Source organism: Chlorocebus sabaeus, chromosome 24 (genome assembly GCF_047675955.1).
Source record: "Chlorocebus sabaeus isolate Y175 chromosome 24, mChlSab1.0.hap1, whole genome shotgun sequence".
NCBI lineage: Eukaryota > Metazoa > Chordata > Mammalia > Primates > Cercopithecidae > Chlorocebus > Chlorocebus sabaeus.
The window spans coordinates 28,939,380-28,965,618 of record NC_132927.1 but is presented as its reverse complement, the minus strand read 5'-3'; the positions used below and the strand labels follow the sequence as shown (position 1 = coordinate 28,965,618).

Genomic DNA, 26,239 nt, shown 5'->3' with positions numbered 1-26,239 from the left:
AGGTAGCCAAAATTCAACTGTTTTTAAATTTTTATTACACAAACTGCAGTAACATTTAAAATGAAGGTAATTGAATAGTTTTTTTTTCTATTCTTATAACTCTTTATAATGGTTTATGTTTCACTTTTTCGCATTTATTTTTAGAACAAAGTTATAACAACTCAACATTACATATTTAATTGTTTTCTCAAAAATGTTCAAACTTGCTATAGAGTATTATAGAAAATTTCCACATGCATCATGGATTACATAGATATGTAAGCCTTTTATTTAATTTAAACTTAGAATTTATACATCAGACACCTGAATGAGAGGTAACCCAGTGATACTAAATTCTTTCAGGTTAATGTCTACCTGACTTTCTGAGTACATTTTTTCTTAGTTCATTAGCCTTCCTCTTCTAAGAGATGGCTATTGTCACTCTTGGTCTCTGCAGCTAGAGTTCCCAGGGCAGATAGCACAGAAACGTTAACCAACATTGGCTGTATACCTTAAAAAATACCTATTTTTAAAATGTGCTAATTTTGTATGTGTAGAGATCTCAATTAACTTTGAACAACTGATTTCACTGTAGAGTGATAATGGCAATCATCTCCAAGGATCTCTGAATAAAATTTTAAATTGAAACTTAGAAATGAAGCAGTAGGTTGGTAGGAAACTCAAAAGGGATAATCATACTGTTTAGTAACTGGTAGACTGTCACTGAATAACTATACATATAGTAACTGGAATAGAATGCTAGTTATTAAATAGAATAACTATGATCATTGTAATAGGAGAGAGACAAATAAAGTGCCACAGAAGTTTTTTTTTCTTTTTTTTTGAGATGGAGTCTCGCTCTGTCACCCAGGCTGGAGTACAGTGGCGCGATCTTGGCTCACTACAACCTCCTCCTCCTGGGTTCAAGCAATTCACCTGTCTCAGCTTCCCGAGTAGTTGGGATTACAGACACATGCCACCATGCCTGGCTAATTTTTGTAGTTTTAGTAGAAATGGGGTTTCACCATATTGGTCAGGCTGGTCTCGAACTCCTGACTTCAGGTGATCTTCCTGCCTCAGCCTCCCAAAGTGCTGGGATTACAGGCGTGAGCCACCATGCCTAGCCTATTGAAGTTTAAAGGGAAGAAAGCCCATATTTGATTTTTGAGGTGGAAAGTCACAGATGGTATTGGGAAAGATTTCACAAAAAGCAGTATTTAAGATTGTTTTCAGAAGTTAAGATTGCAAGAGGTAGGATGAAGAATATGCTAAAATATAAATGGACTACATATTCTAGTCAAGACAATGAATGTCAAGCTGGATACAATAACCCAAGAAAGCTGTATGCTATTTAGAGCTGTGTGTCTTGCCTTAAATGTGTCCTTCCCTTTCTACCTGGTTACCACCTACTTGTTCCATAAGATTGAATTCAGAAATAGTGCCTTTCTCTGGGTTATCTCATGCACTTGAATATGTGAGCAATTATAGCATACAAATCAGAAAAAAATGTAAAGTACAAAATTTGACCTGAAACAAGCTGTAATGTTTAATTCTCCTTCTTGTTTCCCTAACCAATGCTATTTAGAAATGCATCCAAAATAAAGGCTTCAGAAATCTTCAAAGTAAATGAAGGGATAAAAAAGATATCTTATACAAGTGATAACCAGAAGAAATCTAGTGTATCAAAGTAGATTTTAAACAAAAAGCTCTGTCATCCTTGACTTTTCTTTCTCTGATAAGTAATCCATCTACTACTTGGTTCCACTATGAGAACTTTTCAAATCTGACCACTTCCTGTACCTTCATTTTTACTTCTTCCTGCCATCTCTTCTTATTGGGGAAACCACAACAGCCTCCTAATAATTGGGCTTTCTTCCTTCACTTTGTCCTGTGACAGACTTTTCTCCATATGTAGCCAGATGTGTCAGGATACATCACTACCATGCTGCGAAAGTCTTTTCATTGCAATTATGATCAAATAGAAACTTTTGAGTATGGTGGACACTGGCTTTGTCACCGATCTCATTTTCTGACCCACCACTTTGTTCAGTTCGTTCTTATTACATAGTGGTCATCTTTCTGTTAGTTGAACCTGCTGGAGGTACTGTTATCACAGGGCCTTTGCAGATATTTTCCCCTCTGCTTAGAACTCATCTCTTTTACTTACTTGTGTATTTGTATGTATTACTCCATTTCTTCAGTTCTTTGTGCAAATGTCACCTTTTCAGAGAAGCCTTCCTTGATTTCCTCTCTAAAATGCCCTATCACATACTATCCCCTTGTAATTTTTTTTTTATTTATAGCACTTAACACTACATATTAATTAATTTTTAAGTTATCTCTGTTTTATATTGTTCTAAAGCTAAATATTTTTATTTGGAACTTACCTGTACCCTAAATGACTAGAACAGTGACTGACGTGGTAGACGTTCAAATATATTTTGAATTGATGAATGAATGGACACATCTATTGTCATAATACCAACCATCCTTATGCTGTAACTTTAAAAAATTTTAAATTACATATATTAAAATTTACTTTTTGGTTATGGCTATACTCTGACTGTAATTCTGATTCTCTATTTCTAATTTTTTAGTGTCGGTTCCTGTTTTGTACCTTTTTAAACAAATGTTACTTCTCCAGTTGTTATTCTTCTTCCTCAAATCCTATTAAAATTAAATTGAACAACAGGAAAACCCCCTCTTAAAAGAAACAAAAACCTTACCAAATGCAAAACAAAATAACTATTCTTCTAGTCTTAGTTTTGGTTAGTTAACCTTGGTGGCTACCCATTTGCCCCATCTAGAAACCCCTTCGCTCTTTTCTTCCCCTTTCCTCTCCTCCTCTATCCCAATCTGCATGTACATGCTCAGTCTTCTCCCTAGTTTTATGTATTGTATTTGTAAAAAGCCTTTTGAATGTCTTCTGTCCTTTTTGGCTTTACTTCTGGTCCAAGTCATCCTTGAGCTATACTAATGTGATACTATTTTAAACTCTCCTTATATTTGTGTTCTTTTGCCTTCTGTTTATCTTCATGTTGTTGCCAAGATTGTTGTTATATATTTTTTTCACTTAGAGTTCAGATTATAAGCTATCCAGGGCTGGTATTGCTGCTCTGACATCATCATTGACTTAGTTCATTCTTTCTGTTGCGCCATCCTTAGCAAGTAGCTTCTTTAAAGATGCCTTATGGTCCATGATTGCTGTTGGTACTCCAGCTATCTTACCTATTTTTGGTCAAGAAGGAGGGAAAAGAGCAAAAGTATCAGCCCGCTTTTAAGAGCCTTTTAGGAGTTCCAACCCAGTGACTCCTCCTAATACCATTTAGCCATTGCAGGCTGTTGGGGAGGCTGGGAAAGCCTGTTAATGAAACACTTGCTTTTAGCAAAGTTCTGTTAGTAAACAAAAGAGAAGGATGGATTTTGGGTGGGAACCCAGCAGTATGTGCTATCTCTGTGTTCCACCTGCTGAGATGCTTTCATCATCCCAAGTTAGCACTCACTTTTGTGCTTCCTGGCTTTTGCTCATACTTTTTGTCTTGCCTTAAATGTGTCCTTCCTTTTCTACCTGGTTGCCACCTACTTGTTCCATGAGACTGAATTCAGAAATAGTGCCTTTCTCTGGGTTATCTCATGCACTTGAATGTGTGAACAATTATAGTATACAAATGAGAAAAAAAAAGTAAAGTACAAAATTTGACCTGAAACAAGCTGTAGTGTTTAATTCTCCTTCTTGTTTTTCCAACCAAGAAACTTGACCTTTTGATATATATGCTAAAACTTAAGTATATTCTTTTAAAGGTTAATTGTGTCAAAGAAGAAATATCAAGATACTGTGGAAAAGAAAAGGATCTGATGAAAGCGTATTTATTCAAGTAAGCTATTTTCCTGAGTGTGCTGGACAAATATAAAGCTATACTTCTGGAATATTTAAATATGTAAAATATCACTGAGCTAGAATAAAGTTATATGTAGGGGGGATCATGTAAAGCTTAACCAAAAGTCCAAGTGATAGATTTGTTACCTAACCTCTCTGTACTTTAACTTCCTTATTTATAAAACAGAGAGTAATACCTACCTCACAAGGTAGTTTTGTGAGGCTCTTGTGTAAACTCCTACAACAAATGCCTGGTAAGCAAGTGCTTACCAAATTTAGTGTTCTGGATAGATATGTCAGGTCCACATTTGGGTGTGAAATAAATGTACTTTATTTTTGAGAGATCTGCCAATCTCTCTGCACTTAGGTTTGATCTACCTGAGGTTTCTCAAATCCTTAGGATTTGGCTGAAGAAGTGGGGAGAGGTCCTGTTTTCTCAGGGACCCCCTGAGGACACTTTTTTCCTTCTTGCCTTCATCCCAGCCTAATTTGGGGAATTTATGTGTGTGTGTGTTTATTGTGAGTTGGGGAGATTGGTAGGAATCCTTGTTTGGACTCATATTTTTTTCTAGCCTTTTTGCCAGGTCCAGAGCCTAGGCTTTTCAAAGTTAATGTATTTTTTGAGAACGTTGTATTATGTGCCAGGACTCTGGTAGGTATGTGGATAAGACACAGGCTGTAACATCAAAGACCTTATAAGCTAATGTATTTGATAGACAAGTAAATTGAATTCTAAGGAAATATTGTTGTGTTTTTAAATATTACTGTGTTTTAAAACTTTTTATAGGGGCAACATACTGCTTAGAGAATTCCCTACTGACACCTTGTTTGATGTGAATGCTATTGTCGCCCATGTTCTCTTGTAAGTACAGGGGCTACCTATTCATTTGTTTACTTGTTACTTATTTATTGATTTCATTTTAAAAAACCACACTTCATTAAAATATTTCAGGGTTTTAACATTATATTTGTAGGCAACAATTTAACACAAATTACTAATCTATCTTCCCACATCAAGGATCTAAAATTTTTTTTAATGGCAAGGTATACAGAAACATGGAGATACTTTTGTAAGAGTAGGAGATGACTCAACAAAACCATATCAAGTGAGGTCCAACTGGTGGAGTGAGGATTTTGCCAGATATCTTAGTCTGTTCAGGCTGCTATAACAGAATACCATGGACTGGGTGGCTTATAAACAACAGAAACTTGTTTTTCACAGTTCTGGAATCTGGGAGGTCCAAGATCAAAGTACTGGCAGATTTGGTGTTGGGTCAGGGCCCCTAGTTTGTAGCTGGTCATCTTTTCCCTGTGTCCTCACGTGATGAAAGGATAAAGGAGCTCTCTCGGGGTCTCTTTTATTAGGGCACTAATCTCATTCATTAGGCTCTGCCCTTATGACCTCCTAATATCATCATATTGGCATTTAGAATGTCAACATATGAATTTTGGGGAGACACAAACATTTAGACCATAGTACCAGGTAGGAACCTCATCTTGGTTTATTTTTATTTATTTTTATTTTTTTTTTATTTTGAGATGGAGTCTTACTCTGTCACCCAGGCTGGAGTGCAGTGGCATGATCTTGGCTTACTGCAACCTCTACCTCCCAGGCTCAAGCGATCCTCCCACCTCAGCCTCCCGAGTAGCTGGGACCATAGGCATGTGCCACTCATCTTCGTTATTCTCACGGGGATTTTTTAAGTACCTGGCTTTCTTCTTATCCCAGCTGGATTTCTTTCTGGATTCTCTAGCTCTGTGCCTGCCCAGTTAGTATGGAAAGAGTTTGTCTCAGCACATACCTCAGTGTTTACTGAGAGAGAAAGTTTAAGTTTTCTGGCCTGGAATCTCCATGCCTGGTATTTAGGTCTATCTGGGGACCATTCTTGGAATCTTCCCCTGAATTAAGTCTGATATTCTCTTCCGTAACAGAGCTAGAAAATATAACTTGTTAAGGACACAGGTTTACATGGACTTTTCCAATTTAATGTTATAAGCCTGTTGTCCACTAAGACCTTTGCTGACATTGACTGTCTTTTTCTCCTTGGGTCTCCTCTTCCTCTCTTACCTACAAAAATTGGTAGTTTAACTCCCAGAAATTCAAAACTTACAGGTAAAAAGTTGTGCTTATCACTTTACAAATGTTCCAGTCCCAATAATATGTTAACAAAAGGCCTTTAGAAATTCCTGACAACCATGGGCCCTGATATTTGTAGACTAAGGAACCAATTGTAATGAGTGAAGATGGTCTTTTGAGGAAGGAATTCCTTGGAATCCCTTTCCTGGGACAGAGGGGTAGCCATCTTGATGGTGGGGGTTCTATGAAGCTTAGCAAGAAGTCCAAGTAATAGATATGACATTTGTTCTCAGGAAGCTTACTAGTTAGCAGCTGTTTTTCCAGTGGATACCTGATGACCCAGAAATGAGGGTGAAGAAACAGAAAAAAAAGTCTTTTCATAAAGTATGAATCCACATTTGACACCAAATCCTGGAGTGGCATATCCACATTGAACAACTTGATGACAAGGTGGTTTTGAAACAGCTGGCGCTAGATATGGAGAGGCTGTCAGCACTGAGGACTGTGTTATCTAAACTGGTTACCCCGTGAGGCTCAGCGCATTCAATCCTCCTTTAGTAGTGTCCTGTTCTAAGTGCTGTACTAATGCTGATTTATAGAACTTGAATTCCACAAATAGATTATTCCCCATGTTCCTGCTGTGTGCCAGACACTTGTTAGACATTGGCTATAAAAAACAGAATAGGATATGGCTTCTGTTCTCTAGGAATTTAGTGTTGCACAGACAGATACAGAAACAGGATCTATTATTAATATGTGATAAGTAAGGAACATAGTAGAAGTATGTATGCATAAGGGCTAATGGATCCACAGAGAAGGGAATAGTTACTCATGTCTAGAATGAGGGTGGATATTTATTAGGTGGGCTTCCTGAAGGAAGTGGCAGTTGGGGTGAGTGTTAAAGGATAAGTACTTGGTGAAAAAAGGGAAGATGGGAAAAGCAAGAGGAACTTTGTGACAAAGGCATAGAGCAGCCATGTTCAATCTTTTTTTTGGCTTCCCTGGGCTGCATTGGAAGAAGAATTGTCTTGGTCCGCACATAAAATACACTAATGATAGCTGACAAGCTTAAAAATATTTGCAAAAACATCTCATAATGTTTAAAGAAAGTTTACAAATTTGTGTTGGCCCATATTCAAAGCTGTACTGGGCTGCATGTGGCCCATGAGCCACTACAGGTTGGACAAGCTTGTCATAGAGGTTAGAAGTAGTTGGGAGAAGGTGGTGGTTTTACCAGAGTATAAAATGTGAAGCAGGAGATAAGAGTAGAAGAGTAGACATGGGGTCAGAGGAAGGGAATTTTTGTTTTCCCTTTGTATAAGCTTAGGCTTTTGGTTAGCCACTGAAAAGTGAGGAGTCCAGCTCTAGGCCAACATCCTTATGTGATCTTTCAGGCCTGATCGTATGCAATATTCCAAGGTTATACCTGTCAAACCTTTATTATATAAGAGGTATAATATATATACACATATATATACCTAGGTATTATATATATGTATATACACACAAATACATATATAGGTATTTTATATATAATATATATAAATATATGTAATAGGTATTATATATAAATACATATAATAGGTATTATATATAAATATGTAGAATAGGTATTATATATAAATATGTAGAATAGGTATTATATATAATTATATAGAATAGGTATTATATATAATTATAGTAATTATTAATATCTATTCTATATAATACATATTATATATTATAATATAGGTATTATGCATAATTTATGTAATATGTATTATGTAATGATTTATATAATAGGTATTATAATAATAGATATTATATATAAATACATACATATATATACCTTGGTGTAATATATATACCAGTATATGAAAGATTGATTTCTGCATACTAATTTTGTGTCTTTCAATCTTATGGATTTTTATTATAAATTGAAAAATGAACTAGTTACAACTATTATAGTTATTAATAATAAGCAAAATAGTATTTCTCTTATATTAAGGATATTATTACTGTAACTTATTACTAAGCAATTTTTTCTGTTTATATTCTTGCCTTTTTTCTAAGATACTCTTATCTACTATTAGATATGTACATAAGAGCTGTATATATATATCATATATAATTCTACATTTACATTTTATTAGTCAGTAAACAGGCAAGTCAAAATTTCCTGGGATTGCCTCCATTTACAAAAATTCATTGACATACATATGAAAATATATTAATTTTAACTATTCCATTATTTTTTATCTAAATCCACTACTTAGCCTAATAATAAGAAGAAATGTTTACAGATGTTTGGATTTTTCTCAAAATACTTGTTTATGAACTAAAAGCTTGCATTACAGAATTTGTGTTACTTTATTTGGCTTGCTTTTTAAAAATGTGTAACCCATGCTATTACTTTTATCCCAAAGCATTTGAATTGTTCCTTATTTAGAATGTTTTACTGTGGACCAGTGACCTACAGTTATACTTGAACTTTGCTACTTCGTCAACAGAAAAGATCAACATTTTAGATAATTTGTTATTTTCAGAATATGGAATTGAAGAAAAAATTAAGTTAGTGAAATCTGAGATAGAATAACAAGTATAAACTTAGGCTTATCTTTATACTAATTGTTAATATTTGAAACATATATTTTTGGACCATTATTGTCAATTATGTACCTTTTTTGGTAGGATATTTACAATATTGCTGAAACATCATTGATTTAAAATATAGTGACTTGTCAGTCTATTAAAATTTTCTTGCATTGATTTTGCAGGATATAGTAAGTGAAATACATCAAATGGTTAGGGCATAGCGTAATACTTTTTACATAGGAGAGGGGGTGTTAAGTCCAAAACTCTGAAGAGTCTTGAGTTGTTACCCTACTTGTGTGTCTGTGTTTTTTATATATATATATGTTATACACACATAGAAGACCTCTGAATTAGAGAACTGACCTTACAGCAATAACAGCAGCCAGAGTAGCATGGTAGTGCTATCTTCATAGCTAGTTCTCTGCAGAATGACAAGGCAAGAGTCAGATGCTTATTCTGATACATAGCAAGGTTTGAAGGAGAACTTCAACATTATTAATATCCGAGTTTATATAGGAGCTGACATACTTACTCTTCCCCTCTGAAAAGAAAGTGCTTATCTTTTACTGTGGAATGTAAGAGCAGAAGAGGAAGGCCTCTTTCCCTAAATATAAGCATTTGACTCTGGGGAAGAGAAGATAGTGTGTAGAAAAAACAAAAATTATTTTTCCTCTGTTCCCACAAGGCATAGAATACTTCTGCGACCAGATGTTTGAGGAGTCTTCTCCACACACCAACTCTGTAGCTGACATCAGTGGGGTGTCCTGTCATTCAATTCTGAGGGTACCTACCTGAAGATAGTATCAGATCCTGCATGTCGAAGGCCAAGTCCCCAAGACTGCCCCCTACCTGAGATGCCAGTCACATAGGACAGAAGCTCCCATGCTTCTGTCTGAACAGCTATAAATTTGGGTTCTCATGGCTCCAACAAGCCCCTCATCGGGCTTGGCTGTTTCTCTAGAGTGGCTCACAGAACTCAGGGGAACAATTATTTACGTTTATTGGTTTATTACAAAGGGTATTGAAAAGGATACAGATGAAAAGATGCATGGGGCAGGGCACATGGGAAGGGGCGTGGAGCTTCCATGCCCTCCCCTGGTGTGCCACCCTCCAGGAACTTCTGTGCATTCTGCTATCTGGAAACTCTTCAAGCTCTGTCCCTTTGGGGTTTTATGGAGACTTTGTTATGTAGATATGATTGATTAAACCATTGGCCATTGGTGACCAAGTAACCTTTAGCACCTCTCTCCTCCTCAGAGATTGAGGGTTGGAGCTGAAAGTCCTAACCCTCTAATCATGCCTTGGTCTTTTAGTGACCAGGCCTCATCCCAAAGCTATCGGCCAGTCATCAGTCAGCACATTAGCTTACACAAGACATCAGTTTGGTGGAGATTGTAAGGATATCAAGAGTTGTATGCCAGGAAACGGGGTTGAGGACCAAATATATATTTTACAATATGACAGATATGTTTTATTTCTCTTTGAATGGAAGCAGATGGCTCCTGGAGAAAAGGAAACATGCCTAGAATGAGAATTCTCCATTTTTCTATCTTGCTAGATTTGATCTTCAGGAGACTTGATCTGTGTGGGAGCACTGGGAGAGCAATACAGGATTTCCTTCTACAGGGGCACGTATAAATGCATATAGTATACATGTATGTGGCATAAATATTACAAGGTTTCACAAAAACAACATATTGGTTGATAGGAATGATACGGGGAAGCTGGGGGTGGGGGATGAAGGACTTTTAGGTAGACTCTTTAGCCTTTAACTTTTTTGGTACCTTTTGTGTTTCAAATCCTATAAAAGTATTACCACTTTGTGAAATAAATGAAATTTAAATTAAAAATGAGATTTGGATTTATAGTCTAAAAATTTTTAACTCTGCTTTCTAAATATACAAAGTGAAAAGTGGTAGAATTGAGTGGTTCATTCACTATATGAGGAAAATTTTACTTCCAGCTTCTAGATGGGGTTAAGAATGGTAATACAGTTGGCCCTCTATATTCACAGGTTCTGCATCTGTGGATTCAACTCCAAGTGCATCAAAAATATTTGAAAAAAGCAATCAAATATAACAATACAACAGTAAAAAAATATGAAATTTAAAATATGATATAACATATATACTATATTATATATACTATATATACTATATATACACTATATAGATACTATATATACCATATATACTACATATACACTATATATACTATATATACTATAACATATATACTATGTAAAATATAGTATAACATAGCATTTACATTGTATTAGGTATGATAAGTAATTTAGAGATTATTTTTTTTTTTTGGACGGAGTCTCGCTCTGTCACCCAGGCTGGAGTGCAGTGGCCGGGTCTCGGCTCACTGCAAGTTCTGCCTCCCAGAATTATGCCATTCTCCTGCCTCAGCCTCACAAGTAGCTGGGACTACAGGCGCCCGCCACCACGCCCGGCTAGTTTTTTTTGTAATTTTTTAGTAGAGACGGGGTTTCACCTTGTTAGCCGGGATGGTCTCGATCTCCTAGCCTCGTGATCCGCCCGTCTCGGCCTTCTAAAGTGCTGGGATTACAGGCTTGAGCCACCGCGCCCGGCCAATTTAGAGATGATTTAAAGTATACAGGGAGATGTGTGTAGGTTATAGCAAATTCTCTGCCGTTTTATATGGGACTTGAGCATCCATGGGTTTTGGTATCCAAGAATCAATCCTGGATATCAATCCCCTGAGGATACTGAGAGATGATTGTATTTAGAAAAGGAAAGTAACAACTGATTTTTATATTTATTAATTAATTATTATTATTATTTTGAGATGGAGTCTTACTCTGTCACTCAGGCTGGAGTGCAATGGCGCAATATCGGCTCACTGCAACCTCCGCCTCCTGGGTTCAAGCAATTCTCCTGCCTCAGCCTCCTGAGTAGCTGGGATTACAGGCTTGCGCCACTACGCCTGGCTAATTTTTTTTTTTTTTTTTTTTGTATTTTTAGTAGAGACAGGGTTTTACCATGTTGGTCAGGCTGGTCTCGAACTCCTGATCTTGTGATCCGCCCGCCTCAGCCTCCTGAAGTGTTGGGATTACAGGTGTGAGCCACTGCGCCCGGCCCAACTAATTTTTATTGATTGAGAATATGAGCAATTTATATTTATTTTCCTTGTTCTTGTGTGTTATACTTGCAGCCTCATGAGATTATTGTGATGATCAAAATAACACGTGAAAATAATGTGTTACGGATTTTTCCCAGTGCTCTAAAATGTTATTTGTTATATATATATATAAATGCAGGAAGTTTTATTTATCAGTTAAGAAGAAAAAACAAATGTGAGTTCGTGGTGTGGCAGTTGCTGGGGATATTTGCCATGAGGCAGCAGTTGCAATGAAAGGCCATTCTTCTTTTTCTTTTTCTTTTTTCTTTTTTTTTTTTAGTTTCACTCTTGTTGCCCAGGCTGGAGTGCAATGGCGTGATTTCGGCCTTGTGCAACCCCCACCTCCTGGGTTTACGCGATTCTCCTGCCTCAGCCTCACAAGTAGCTGGGATTACAGGCACTTGCCACCATGGCCAGCTAATTTTTTGTATTTTTAGTAGAGACAGGGTTTCACCATGTTGGCCAAGCTGGTCTCAAACTCTGGACCTCAGGTGATCCACCGCCTCAGCCTCCCAAAGTGCTGGGATTACAGGAAGTGAGCTACCATGCCCACCCCATTCTTTTTTACCTGTACTCATTGTTGACTCCTAAGAATCCTCAGGCCAGGTGAGGTGGCTCACACTGTAATCCCAGCACTTTGGGAGGCTAAGGGAAGAGGATCACTTGAGGCCAGGAGTTCAAGACCAGCCTGGGCAATATAATGAGACCCCAGTCTCTACAAAAAAATTTTAGGAATTAGCCAGGCATGGTGATGTGTGCCTGTCATCCTAGTTCCTTGGATGAAGCTGAGACAGGGGAATGGCTTGAGCCCAGAAGCTTGAGGCTGCAGTAAGCTATGATTTTGCCACTCAGCCTGTCTGACGGAGCAAGACCCTCAAAAAAATAAATAAATAAAATGATGCAAAAGAAAAAAAATCACCAAATGATGCAAAAAGAAAAGATAATCCAGTAAGAAACAGTGAAACTTCATTGACTCTTCATTAAGATATGGTACTTCTTGTGACAATACTGTATTTTATTAGAAAACAGAAGTTCCTTTCCTTTTATGTTACCCATACTACTCATAACATGAACTTCAAATATTAGAAGAATGATTTTTAACTGTCATAGTTTCTACTAATATTTTATTCTTTAACACATTATTGCAGACCGTAAGGATTGAGTGTTTAGGCATTGTTACTGTATAACCTCAGGGGAAAGTTACTTTTACAACTGTCCTCCTCTAAAACTCCTGAACTGTGCCCATGCTGGTCTCTTCTGAATAGGTATTGAGCTGTATCAGATTTGTTCCTATACGATACTGTCAGGTGGGTTCCTGTTCGATAATGACGTACGTTTTACTGGGAAATTATAAGAAAAAATTGCTTTTCTTGGATTTGAATTCCTTACAGCTCTGTTAATTGGTATTAATGGTTATATCTCCAAACTGCAAAGTTTTATACAAAGTGCTTCTACCGGTGCATACGTGGTACATGACATATGTTAGGTGCTTAAATTTTGGATTTGTGGATGATGAATTTGGAAGTTTTACTTTTTGGTTGTTAAGAATGGGAAGACCAGAAATACTCTTAAATTTTAAGGTCATAAAATTGTTTCTAGTAGTAAGAATTTTATAAGAAACAAACTAATAGGAGAATATATAATTTATGACAAAAGACTGAGACTGATATTTGCGAACTTTATTATTGTACTCTCAAGAGGTGGCTTCTACCTGTTTGGTTTTTTTTTAATCTGTGTTAATTTAGAAATACTTATTAAAAGAGTTTGGGATATTTCTTTTTATGTGTGAATCTGCCCTGTCATAATACACAGTAATTAATTTAGATAAAAGTCATTTCTTCCTCTCTTTTTTTTCCTGGGGTTTTGGTATGGTAAAACATTTACATTTTCCTTTTTGTTGGGTTCTGAGAATTTGAATGATGACAGAAATGTAGTACAGAAACTGTCTGTATCTCGAAAAAGATTGAGTTGCCTGCTGCTCTAAAAGTAGAGTCAGGTAGACCCTTCGTTGTTTTTCTTTCTGACACCCACTCAATTCTTGGCCAAATATCTTATCTACGTAATAGTTATTGCAGGAAAATCTCAGGAAAAGCATGCCAAAGAAAATGAAGGCCTTTCTGGGACAGGAAGAACCTAGTTAGAGCAGCCCCAGGCTGTTTTACCCCATCAACAGAGCAAGAAAATCCCAAGAGAGACTTTTCCTTTAACCCATTTTTGTCAATATTTCTCCTCTTTGAAACTGGAGTAAGGGAGCACAGACTGTGGAATGGATCCTCATATTCTGAAAATTAATATATTAAGGAATATATTAAAGTGAGGAAGCCATTGGGAGAAATAATAGAGATCATTACATTATGAATGTCATTAGTTTTGGTTATTATTATGTCATGGATAATGACTACTTAATGAGCTTTGGGACATTAGGCAGGGTAACCTCTTTAAGCCCCATGACCTTATCTTTAAAATGGGGTTAATGATAGTTCTACTTTCAGATAGTTGCCATGAAAATTAAACAAGACAGAGTGCATTGCTGAGGATTTTTAGTTATAAGCCCTAGAATCTGGGTCTGACTGGCTTAAGCAGAAAAGGATTTGGAGGGGATATAGGAAATCTCAGCCTTGCTAGAAGAGCTGGAGAACTGGACTCAAAGGTTAGACAGCTCTGGATACAGTGAAAGTTATGAAACAGAATGAGTCTGAGGAGGACAGCTGCATTATTGCTGAGCATTGGATACTACGGCTTGCATTACCTGCATTGGGGCTGTGACTAACACTTGTCATTGCTACCTTTGAAGCCAACTGCTATTGCCGCTGCCTCTTAAAATAATTCTTTACTGTTCCTTGTTCTTGGTATCACTTGCTCCTGCTTCAGAATCTCAGGCAAGTGGTTGTTTGTCAGATAGTCATGCCTTGTAACAGGGAACCTGGGAAAGCAAGGTTGACAGTGGGATCTTTCACTTGGGCTCTGCCTACCTTGAAGACTTTGAAAACTGGACAAAGCAAAAGGGAGTGGGCAGCCCCCAAATTGACAAATTGCCACTATTCATAAAGTGCTTCGTACTATGCCTAGCATGTGGTAAGTGCCTAATAAATATTTGCCAGTCTTTATTGCAAACAATGGTTGGGGAGGGTTGTGCACTCAGACTTAATTTTTGAAGCAAATAGATTGGAGATAATAAAACAATAAAAGTCATGACTAGGTGAATATAATTTCCAAGCCTAGAATTTACATGGTAGTCCAATTAAGTTAACTAGATTGTACCTCCTAACTGTTTTGAAGTAACTGAAGGGTGATTCTGGACTTGTTAGTCAAAATGTATAGGCAGCCAATAGTTCAGCTTGCCACTGAGACTCCATTGCCATTCTTTAGTTGCCACCTTTCCACATGGTTTCCCATTTTTATGAGTGGTCAATAATACAATTTAGAAAATTCTGGCCTCGGTGTCAGAAGCTCTACCAGCAACTAGAAGTATGATTTGGAGCAGGTTACTTAGTCTCTCAGATTGCTGCCTGTGTGTGAGTATGTGTGTAATACTGTTCCAGAAGTATTACTGTAATACTGTTCCATTGTTGAAGGGTTAAATGAAAACCTGAAAATATCTAGCACATAGTGAATACTGCCCAGCAAATATTTCTTATAAAAACAAAACAAGAGCCCTGGGAATGATAGAAGATCAAGTTTTACATTTCTTTTAAAAAGTGGAACAAGTCTGTAATGAATGGGTAAATATTTCAGGCAGCATAAGTTAGGGCAGCACTTTCAGGGTGCCTGCTAAGTGGAAATATTTTTATAGTAATACTAAGGCATTATTTGGCTTTTTCACTTTCATTCCCTCATGAACGGGGATTCTAAAGGCTACATGACGTGTGATGTCACAACAGATTGGATAGAGGAGCAGAAATGAACATCCAGCTGTCTTCTATTTAGTCCGATATTAAAGATACTTGCAAAAATGTAAAACAAGGCCAGGTGCAGTGGCTCATGCCTGTTATCCCAGCACTTTGGAAGGCCGAGGCGGGCAGATCACGAGGTCAGGAGTTTGAGACCAGCCTGGCCAATATGGTGAAACTGCATCTCTACTAAAAATACAAAAGAAAAAAAAAATAGCTGGGTGTGGAGGTGCGCACCTCTAGTCTCAGCTACTCAGGAGGCTGAGGCAGAAGAATCGCTTGAACCCAGGATGCGGAGGTTGCAGTGAGCTGAGATCATGCCACTGCACTCCAGCCTGGGCAATAGAGCAAGACTCCGTCTCAAAAAAAAAAAAAAAAGGTAAAACAATACCATTCTTCTCACTAAGTTTTCCTTTGGTTTTGTAAATTTTAGTTATTTTTTAAATAAAAAGTATTTATGTTAACATGTAATGGTGTTTATTTTTAAGAATTAATAAATATTTTTAAATTCCTGTTTTAATTTCTATTTTGGCAACTATTGATAAACATAACTTACATAAACAAAAGCTCCTTGAAGACCTCAGTAATTTTAAAGGATATAAAAGTTTCCTGAGACCAAAAGTTTGAGAACTGCTGTATTAGGAAAAACTTTATAGGAGGAACTGTGTTTGACTAATTTATTTGAAGTATTCGAGTGAACCTTTGTTTATTTAAGTATGTGAACCTGCAACATGAAAATTTTGAAAAGTTTGCAAACATTTTTGAAGTTTAGCCTATCAAAAATACACAACTTATGCACATGGGGATTAAGTGGAATGAGTTGTTAGGGATAGATAATTTATACAGAAGTAGACAACTTTAAAAAAGGAATAATTTGGGATGAATAAATATGATCAGTCAGTCTAATTTATGCACTGAAGGGAAGATTTGGAAGAATTACAGTCAGGTGGTAAGATCACTGGACTAGTACTGAGAACACCTGTTCTGTATTCTGTCCCTGGCTGCTTGATTCAATAAATGCGTTTTTGAGTAAGTTCTTCAGTGTTTTGAACTTCCGTTTCTTCAAATAAAGAATGGGAGTAAGTAATTCCTGCCCTACTTTTTCATTCATTCAATAAATATTTATTGAATATCTACAGTGTACTAGGCTGTGTTATAAGTTTTTACAGATATAGTGATAAAATACACAAAATCCTTGCCTCAAGAGCGTGAGGGTTTAATGAGAAAGGTGGGGATAAACAAGTAAATAAATACATAAATAATTATAAATTGTAATAAGTACTATAAAGGAATCAACTAGTGAAATGAGAGGAAAATGCTACAGGCTTTACTTACACAAGACCAACAGGGAAGACTTCTCTGAGGCAGTGATGTTTAATCTGAGATCATACTTACGAAATGGAGCAAAAGGAATAGCTTCCAGCAAAGAAAACTGTGTGCGGAGGCTCTGAGGTTTGCCTAGAATGTTGTAAACATGAGGAATGGTAGAACAAAATGAGGTTGGAGAGGTAGACAAGGTCTAGGTCTTGTCAGACCTTATAGGCCATGCAAAGAAGCCTGCTGTTTAGGTTTGTGAAGGGCTTAAATGTGTTCAAGGCTGAGAGATCTATGTGGGATTATTTGGCCAGACTAGGGTGTTAGTGAATACAGTTTTAATCTGTTGAGACCGTTGTAATAGAGAATGAACACCGTCTCACAACTGTCCCTGGTTGATGTTCTCAGAGACAGATTAATGATCTGGAGAGTGATTCTAATTTAGTATCATTAAAATGCTTACATTATCACTACTGATAATTTGTTCAATGGAGATATATTTCTCTTTTGGTTAGGTTCTTTAACAGAAGTGTGGTGTCACTAACTACATATCAGATTTTTCTACTAATTATGTCTGTATTTATTTCAGTGCTCTTCTTTTTAATGAAGTGAAATATATTACCAACCTGGAAGACCTTCAGAACATAGAAAATGCTCTGAAAGGAAACGCAAATATTATATTCTCATATGTAAGAGCCATTGGAATACCAGGTAGTCTTTGACTTTTGCTTTAATCTTTGCTGTGCCTCTGTACTTATGTATGCTGAAGTACTTAAAATAGTGTATTTTCTGACTACAGTCTTAATATTTAAAATAAATCTAAAGCATCTTTACTATTATGCTATTTTTCTTTAAATGGGCAGCATAATATAGTGGTTGAACAAGAACTCTCTAGGTTAGACTTCTTGCCATACTGATTACTTGTAGTGAGCCCTTGGACAAGTTACTTAACTTCAGTTTCCTAGTGATTAAGATGGGGAAAATAAATCGTGCCTACCTCTTAGTGTAATTGTGAGAATCAAATGAACTTTAATGAATAATTAAAATTATTTTAATTAATTAATTAAATGAATAATTAAATGGTTCCTGGAGTGTAGTAGGTGCTCTCAAAGTGTTAGCTATTTCTTTCTGATTTCCTTATAGCCCTCCTGTACCTGGTGTAGTAGTGTCCAGTATTCAGTAAATAATGTTGACTAGCTTAGATTGGAAGGAGCAAAGATAGAGGGAGAAAGATAGGAAGTTATTGCAATAAGTCAAGCAAGAGATGATGCTGGGTGGCTTGGACTAGGGTGAGGGCAATGGAGGTGGCAGTAAGTTTGAATTTTAGCAGTGTTTGGAAAGTAAAACTAACTGAGTTTGCTGATCTATTGGATATAGATTGAGAAATAGTGGAGACAAGGGTGGTTCTGGGGTTTGGGCCTGAGCTACTTGAAAGGTGAATTTGCTAGCAACTGAGGTTCAGAAGACTGGGAATAGATAGTTTGGAGAGGAAGCTCTTGGAATTCACTTTTTGACATCATACTTGTGAAATACCCAATAGACATTCAAGTAGAGATATCAATATGGTAGTTGGATATTACTAGACTCCTTTTTATGTTGGGAATACAGACGAGAGATGTAAATTTGAGAAATAAAGCTGTGAGACCAGAAGAGATCACTGAGTGAGTCTAGAAGGAAAAGAGAAGACCGAACCTATTAGATACTTCAACATTTATGTATCAGTAAGGTAAGGAAGAACCGGTAAGGGAGACAGAATGAATGTGGTAGAAGTGCCCAGTAAGCAAGGTAAAGATAGAATTTTAAGGAGGAGAGCAGGAACAGTTGTGTCAAATGATGCTGAAAGGTTGATTTAAGATCAGAAGTGCCAAGTGGCCATTATGCCTAGCAGTGTAGAAGTTACTGGTGACCTTGACAGGCACAGTTTCTGTAGAGTTGTAGGGGTATAATGCCTAGTAGGAGGGATATAAGACAGAATAGGTAGAGAGCAATTGAAGACTGAATACGGAGACTTGTTAGAAAAGTTTTGCTATTGGGAAGGAGAAATACGGGGCACTGACTGGAAGAATATATGGGGTTAGGAGAAGAATTTTTTAAAAAGCATATTTGTAAATGAGAAAGATCCGGTAGGAAAGGGGAAATGCCTCACACAGGAAAAAGAGGGGAGAGCTGCTGGAACAAAATTTTCGAGTAGGCAAGAGAGGATGGAATCTAGTGAACAAGGGCAGGGGTTGTTCTTGGGTGGGAGCCCAGAAGGTTCATCTCTGGTAACCAGAGGGATGAGAAAATATGGACATCCATTCAGCCAAGTGGGTAGATAGACATGATGCTAAGAGTTTATAAAAGTTTTTTGGTTTGTTTTTTAATTGGTTCTTTGTTCTCAGTGAAATAGACACAACATTGTCAGCTAGTTTGAGGGAAGAGTTGAGAGAGCTATTTCAGAGGCCTGGAAATAAAGAATGGTTGTTAGGCAGCAATAATAGTTAATATCAACAATTTAAAGTGACACCATTAGCATGGTGATGCTAGCTTGTTTTGGCTTCCCTCCTCCTCTCCCCAGCTACGTTTCCTTTTGCAGCCATAAGTATTGAACAGGCCAAGCACTGAGTTAATTTGGATTATATTTTTTAGCCTAAAAAACATGGCAGGGAAATTATTATAAAGATTGACCAGGGAATTTAAGCTTAATTAGGGAGAAAGAGAAGACTAGAGAGGGAGGACGTATGGATTGTAGGTCCTGATGGGTTAGAGTTGTGTGCTATACAGAGTGAGCTGGAGATGTGTGTTTGTGTGGGGGAGGAGGCTAGATATGGAAATTAAAGAGGGGATTGCAGTAATTGGTAATTGCAAGGTGTAGAGTTAGTGGTTAAGATATGATTGAAGAAAGATGACTGGAATAAAGAAGGCCAAGGCCTGAGAGACTGGGATTTTGAAAGGATCATCTACGTGGATAATAATAAAATTCCCAAGGATTAAGGCAGGAGTAGTACTAGAGAGAGTGACATTGTGACAGAAGCTAAATTCTTCATGGAATGACAGGGAGTGATCCTGGTTGGGGTGTTTTGGGTGACTCCAAGGTGGGGTGGTGAGTGGAATAATCTGATGATACACAATTCAAGTGCTAGGAGAATATGTGGAGGAGGGGAAGATAATTGTCTGGAAATGACAATGAGGAGAAAAAGGAAAATAAAACATGAAAAGGAGGAATCATCAAAGAAATACTTCAAGAAAATTTCCCAGAACTGAATGAAGGTTTGAGCTTCCAGATGGAATGGACCCATTGAGTCCCAGCATAGTGGATTACCAGAGAGCCACACTAAAACATCCTATTTTGAAATTTTAGAATATTAGATTAAAAGACTATTCTAAAATCTTCCAGAGGGGAAAGAAGAGTTTGCAGTTCAAGGATTGAGAATCAGAATGGCATTGAACTTCTTAAATTGCTGTACTAGAAATGGAAGGAAATGGAGCAGTGTTTTCAGAATTCTCAGGGGAAATGACTAGAACCCAGCCAACTATAGCTAATTGTGAAAATAAAATTAAGACACTTTCAGATGTGCAGGACTGCAAAAGTTATCTATTCCATATGTCCTCTCGTAGGAAGGTGTTAGATAATGGGCACAAGGGAGCAATAAAGAAGATGATATTGGAAAACAGGCAAAAGGACCCAACTCAAAAGAGGGAGTAAGAGAATCCTAAGGATGGCAGTTGTGCAGCAGGCCAAGTAGCAAGAGTCCGTCTTGGAGCAAATCAGAAGGCGCTGTAGAAATGTTTACAAGAAGATGGATTTGGTAGTATAGTTGATATATTTGAAGTATTGAGAGAGTTAGAAAATTGTGGAAGAGTTTAGGAAGAAATGAGGAAAAAACTTAAAATTTTTAAAAAGATAGTTATAACTGTAGTGAAGAAGTTACTCAGAAAGGGAAAGTGGCCATTCTGTACCATATGGCTCATCTGTAAATAGTATTTACTGTGTCAACAAAGTAAATACTAGAGATTGATCTAATAAAATTTAGAACTATATTGGGAGAGTTGGGATGGGACGTGTTTACATTTGTGGAGCTGAGTTTCAGGAAAGAGAGATGATTTGTCATCTTCTACAGTAGGAAGTCAACAGATAATACTAAAACTCTTATTATATATATTAAATTATATATGATACACACACGCACACACGTATGTATGAAATAAAGAGTTGAGATAAAAGAAATAAGAAGAAATAAGAGTCAAAAGGGCTTGTCCCTTGGGAATTGGAAATGCAGTAGAGGGTGGGGGAGTGGCTATTTTTCTTAATATGCCTTGTAAAATTATTGTTTTCTTTCAGTATAAGTTTGATTAAAAAAACTAACCCAGAAATAATATACACAGACACATACACAAATAAAACCGAACATGAAAATTGTATGGTGCATTCATATTCTCTTCCCTACTACTAGAAAGAAACCACCACAAGTTTGTTGTATATTATATTCTCAAGTAAAACTCATTTTCTACTCCCTCTAAATTCTTCTCTTACCTTGAATAGAATAGACTTTTTATAACTTCTTTTAACTGCCTGCATTTTCCCAACTACTATCCCTGTGAAGGATTTTTCTTTAAATATAGTAGAACATAAAGGAGGGTAGGATAATATTCAGAATAGAAGTTTACATAGAGTCACACAAACTAATTTTTCCTGTCTTCCAATTCCCTTTATCTCTTCTTCAGAGCACAGAGCAGTCATGGAAGCTGCTTTTGTGTATGGGACTACATACCAATTTGTCTTAACCACAGAAATTGCCCTTTTGGAAAGTATTGGGTATGTATAAAAAGTGTATGTCAAAATTGAAAGGTTTTTTTTTTTTTTCTTATTCACTTATTTCACATTACTTAGCATTTTCATTATACTCCCACAGCATGGGCTTAGATAAAGGAATCATAGCAGATGTGAATATATAAATGAAACCTGAAATCCTCTTTATTACTATCGTCTGCTATATTACAGTCTTAAAATATACAGAAGTGATGTTAGACTAAGGTAATGAAGGCAGTGTAGATAAGCCTCGAGATGTGAGTGGCCAAGTGGGATATCTTAGGAATGGATCTCCTGCGGTGATCAGATAGGGGGAGTAAAATAACAGCTTTCAAAATGAAGCTTCAGAAATTCTTTGTGAGGCTTGTAAGTTACTTTGTCATAATAATCTTAAATGTATTTAGGTACAGTTTTTGAACCGAACGTTTGAATGTTTATTTTTCTTGTCTAGTTTACAATTTTAGGTAGAAGCCTATTTTCCACACTTTTTGGCTGGGCAACCTAGGGTTAAAGTTTTCTTTGTTTTTTGTTTGACTTCAAAATGCTCTTCAGGAAAATTAATCCAAAACAGGGCAAAATGGTGGTTGTATGACCTTTTAATGCCATCCAAGAGTTTTTAATGAGCCCTCCTGCTGACCTCTCAGGAAACAGCAGCTATATGATATGCCACACACAAATGTTTAAAGCCCAGATGTTTTACAGCTTTACATTTAGAGGCTAGTGCATAGCAAACTGATAAGGTGAAATGACTTTTGAGGGAAGGGGAGTAGGGAGAGAAGAAAGTTTCTACAAAGAGAAGTTATATTTTTATTGCTCTGTACGACATTGACCAGCATTCCTTTTTCCATTAGTCTCTCCTTATTGACCTGTCTCATTCTGCTGGTTCTCTCATTAATGAGTTAAATAAAATGGATGCATGCTCACTGTTTGTCTGTACTGCTGATTTCCCATCCTGGAATAGGGGAAGCCTTGTTATTCTCCATACCACAGTGATTGCATGCTAGCCCCACCATTTCTCTGGGGGTTAGTTGTTTGTATTCTCTCATGTTACCAGCCTCTATATTTTTTAGTTAATGAATAATTGCAAATAATAGTGTTATTAAAACATAAAGAGGTGGTTATTTATTGGCAAGATATAGGTCCTATTATTTACCTTACATATCCTGTTCAGTAAGTTATACTATATATATATACACACACACACACAGAATATGTATATATATTCTGATCTAAGACTAAGGCATGGTATTGTTCTGTAAGATGTTTTTGCTTTTCCCATTTTTTAAATGGGAATTTAAAAATGCACAGTTATCTTCTTATCCTGTTTTTCATTTGCTTTGAGTATATGATGTATTGGGGAAGTTTGGATTATCATTTCTTCATGGGTAACAAGATGGTGATGAGTCATCCCTGGACCTGAGGTGACAGGGAGAGACTATAGATTCTGAATATAGTGGTGCTGTGATATCACTTCTGGATAAAGTAGTTGGCTATTTGGGTTATTTCCTCACAGGAGTGAGGTGAATACATTCTTTCACTTGTTAATTCTTTCATTCAGCAAATATTTATTGAATGCTTTCTATGTGGTGTAGACACTATTCTAGTTTCTGGCATTATAACATCAGTTAAGACTAGTGTATTAATTGCTGTATCATATTGGATCTGAGTGTGTTTGAAATTATTTGTTAAAAGCATTTATGATAGATAGTAAAAGAGATAGCATGCCATAGACTCCCGTACTTTCTGCTACTTCCCTATATTCCCTTCCTAAAAAATCTGTGGGCCAAGAAGGATATTACCCATGCCCCATAAATGTTACAATGCATTAAATCAGAGGTGGGCACCTGACCTAGGGCCAGCGAATCCATTGGCTTACTTGAGCAAATGAGAGAGGTGAGAGATCCTCTCTCCCAGGAACTTCGAATTGGACATGGAAAAGCTGGATTATACAGCAGGGTAGCTGTTCTGCTCACAGGAATGTTTTGCCCACTTGTAAGTAAAACAGAAAGATGTCTTCCCAGATTGAATTGAGAGCTGAAAAGTGTTAATGGCAAACGAAGGTCCCTGAACTCTTTCTGTTCAGGTCTCTACATTTATTCTCTAACTTTTCTCTGATCCAATTATTTGAATTTTCTTACATTCTGTGAGATTCTCTTATAAACTTGAAATAAGTTTCACTGTTTTTGTTTTCCGTTATCTGCAAGCAAATGTTCCCTAATAAAATAATTTTCCAATATTATTCTGTTGTTTCAGAGGCTGTGATATAGAGTCCAGCCTTAACTAGGACCTCCTGCACTCAACACTTTCCTTTCAGCAGTATGTGACTATTCAGGAATCTCCTCAACAAGTTATATGCTTTCATTGCATGTTAGGTTTTGTTTGAAATGCTCATTTGTCCTATCTTATTGGAGGGGTCATTCTCTCCCTTTTTGTTTTTTAAGCTCTGCAATAATCTCCCTTTTCTTCCCCTTCTTTCTCCTTCCTAGTTTGAAGCAGAAAGAAATATTTCCTTGTTCCTTGTAGTATTTTTGTATATTATAGCACTTACAAACTACATTTTAATTGTTTGACTAACTCTCCTTCAAGGATGTAATTGTCTTATTTACCTTTATCTCTTGTGTTTAGCACAGGGCCTCACCCGTAGTAGGAATTAAGTAAATCTTTGAGTGACTATTTCTTTAATCATTGAATTGATTAGAAATTACCTTGCAATTAAATTTGACATCAGTGAACCTTGTCAGCTCAGTTTAAATATGTCTCAAGAATTAAAATAGCATTTAAAAAATAAATTTTTGTAGTATTTTGCCAAACCCTACTAATGCCATATGGATATTTCTAAAATGCTATTTTAATTTTGGCAAACCTTATCTCCACTATAAGTTTATCTTGGAATTCTCACACTGAAGGGAATGCCAAAGCTCAAATTATAAGCCATATTTGCTGAGTTTTGTAATATTTCAGATACAAACTCACAAACTCCCACAAACTGTCACATGGTTTCTATTTTAGACTGTTTTGGCTGAAGTTTATTCAAAACAGCTTCGGGTTTAAATTAAATTTAGAAAATTTGCGTTACAAAGCTCCATTTAGCATAGCTCTAGAAAAGCAACTATATTTGAAGATAATCTCATTGTCCGCAAGGTGACAGCCTTTTATGGAAGAAAGATTATAGTCTTGCCTGTAACCTATTATAATTTAGAAACTACCATATTAAAGAGTTCAGAAAAAAAATTGTGTATACAACTCACGTGGTTTGTTCAGATATTAAAGTTAATTTTCTTTAATATCCTATATCTTCTTTTTTGCCAAGTTCATTTAATTTTATACTCTTTCAGGCTTTTACTAAAATAATAATTCAAAAGCATGAGACTTAAGACAAAATTTATTGTTACATCTTTTTGGATGGTAGAAGGATCACATATTGAACCTCATTAAGTTAATTAATTTTTAATTTATAGCTCTGAGGATGTGGAATATGCACATCTCTACTTTTTTCATTGTAAACTAGTCTTGGACTTGACCCAGCAATGTAGAAGAACACTAATGGAACAGCCATTGACTACACTGAACATTCACCTGTTTATTAAGACAATGAAAGCACCTCTGTTGGTATGTGTCTTATTTTATATTTTTATTTGCTTTCTACTGCCTGTATAATTGCGAAAGGTATGTGTCTTATTTTAACATACATAAAATTTATTAAGTTTTGATTTACAGATGCATGTTTTACTAGATGAATGACAATTATATCTTTTCCTTTTTTTTTTCTCATTTTGAGGGATTTAGGAATAAATCCTTATTAAAGGCAGAATAGAAAATAGACTATCCATTAAATGACATTTTAATACCTTCATATATTATTGCATTGAAACCCAAATAGAGCATTGTGTAAGTGAAAATATTCTGTGGTAGTAATAATGAACTCTGGGTCTTGATGAGCACTCTCAGATCACAAAGACCACACACCATGGTTAAGAAAAGACCTTTTTTTTTTTTTTTTTTGAGACAGAGTCTCACTCTGTTGCCCAGGCTGGAGTACAGTGGCACAATCTTGGTTCACTGCAAGCTCCGCCTCCCAGGTTCACGCCATCCTCCTGCCTCAGCCTCCTGAGTAGCTGGGACTACAACTACATGCTGCTACGCCCGGCTAATTTTTTGTGTTTTTAGTAGAGATGGGGTTTCACCTTATTAGCCACAATGGTCTTGATCTCCTGACCTTGTGATCCACCCACCTCAGCCTCCCAAAGTGCTGGGATTACAGGTGTGAGCCACTGCGCCTGGCCAAGACCTCTTTTATGAATACTTTGATCACTATTTTAAAAATTGGTAGATATTAGAACCTAGGATTTCTGGTGCTCCAGTTTCCTTACCATTAGACTGAAAGAATGTTGTAGAGACACTAGGTGATGGTGATCAGCAAACTGTTCTCTCCGAAAAGTTGAAGGGTTGTGCTGAGCATATGTAAAATCTTCAGTAGATCTTCTCATTCAGTATGTCTTTTTTAAAATATAAAAATGATGCATGTGTATGATAAGTAATCCAAACATTACAGCCAAGTATGAAGGAAAAGTTTTAAGAAGTCACTTAATCCC

The 26,239-nt window shown here is 36.5% G+C and overlaps 1 protein-coding gene across 3 annotated transcripts in view; it reads left to right on the top strand.

Annotated features, from left to right (window-relative positions):
* Positions 1-26,239, top strand: part of TXNDC16 (thioredoxin domain containing 16) — a 126,244-nt gene that overhangs the window by 11,550 nt on the left and 88,455 nt on the right. For all 3 annotated transcript variants that reach the window (XM_007986702.3, XM_007986701.3, XM_073010994.1), the window contains exons 5-9: positions 3,781-3,854; positions 4,644-4,718; positions 17,448-17,569; positions 21,563-21,653; positions 25,106-25,256. In XM_007986702.3, the coding sequence (XP_007984893.2) occupies positions 3,781-3,854; positions 4,644-4,718; positions 17,448-17,569; positions 21,563-21,653; positions 25,106-25,256 (513 nt within the window). The remainder of the gene's footprint in view (positions 1-3,780; positions 3,855-4,643; positions 4,719-17,447; positions 17,570-21,562; positions 21,654-25,105; positions 25,257-26,239) is intronic.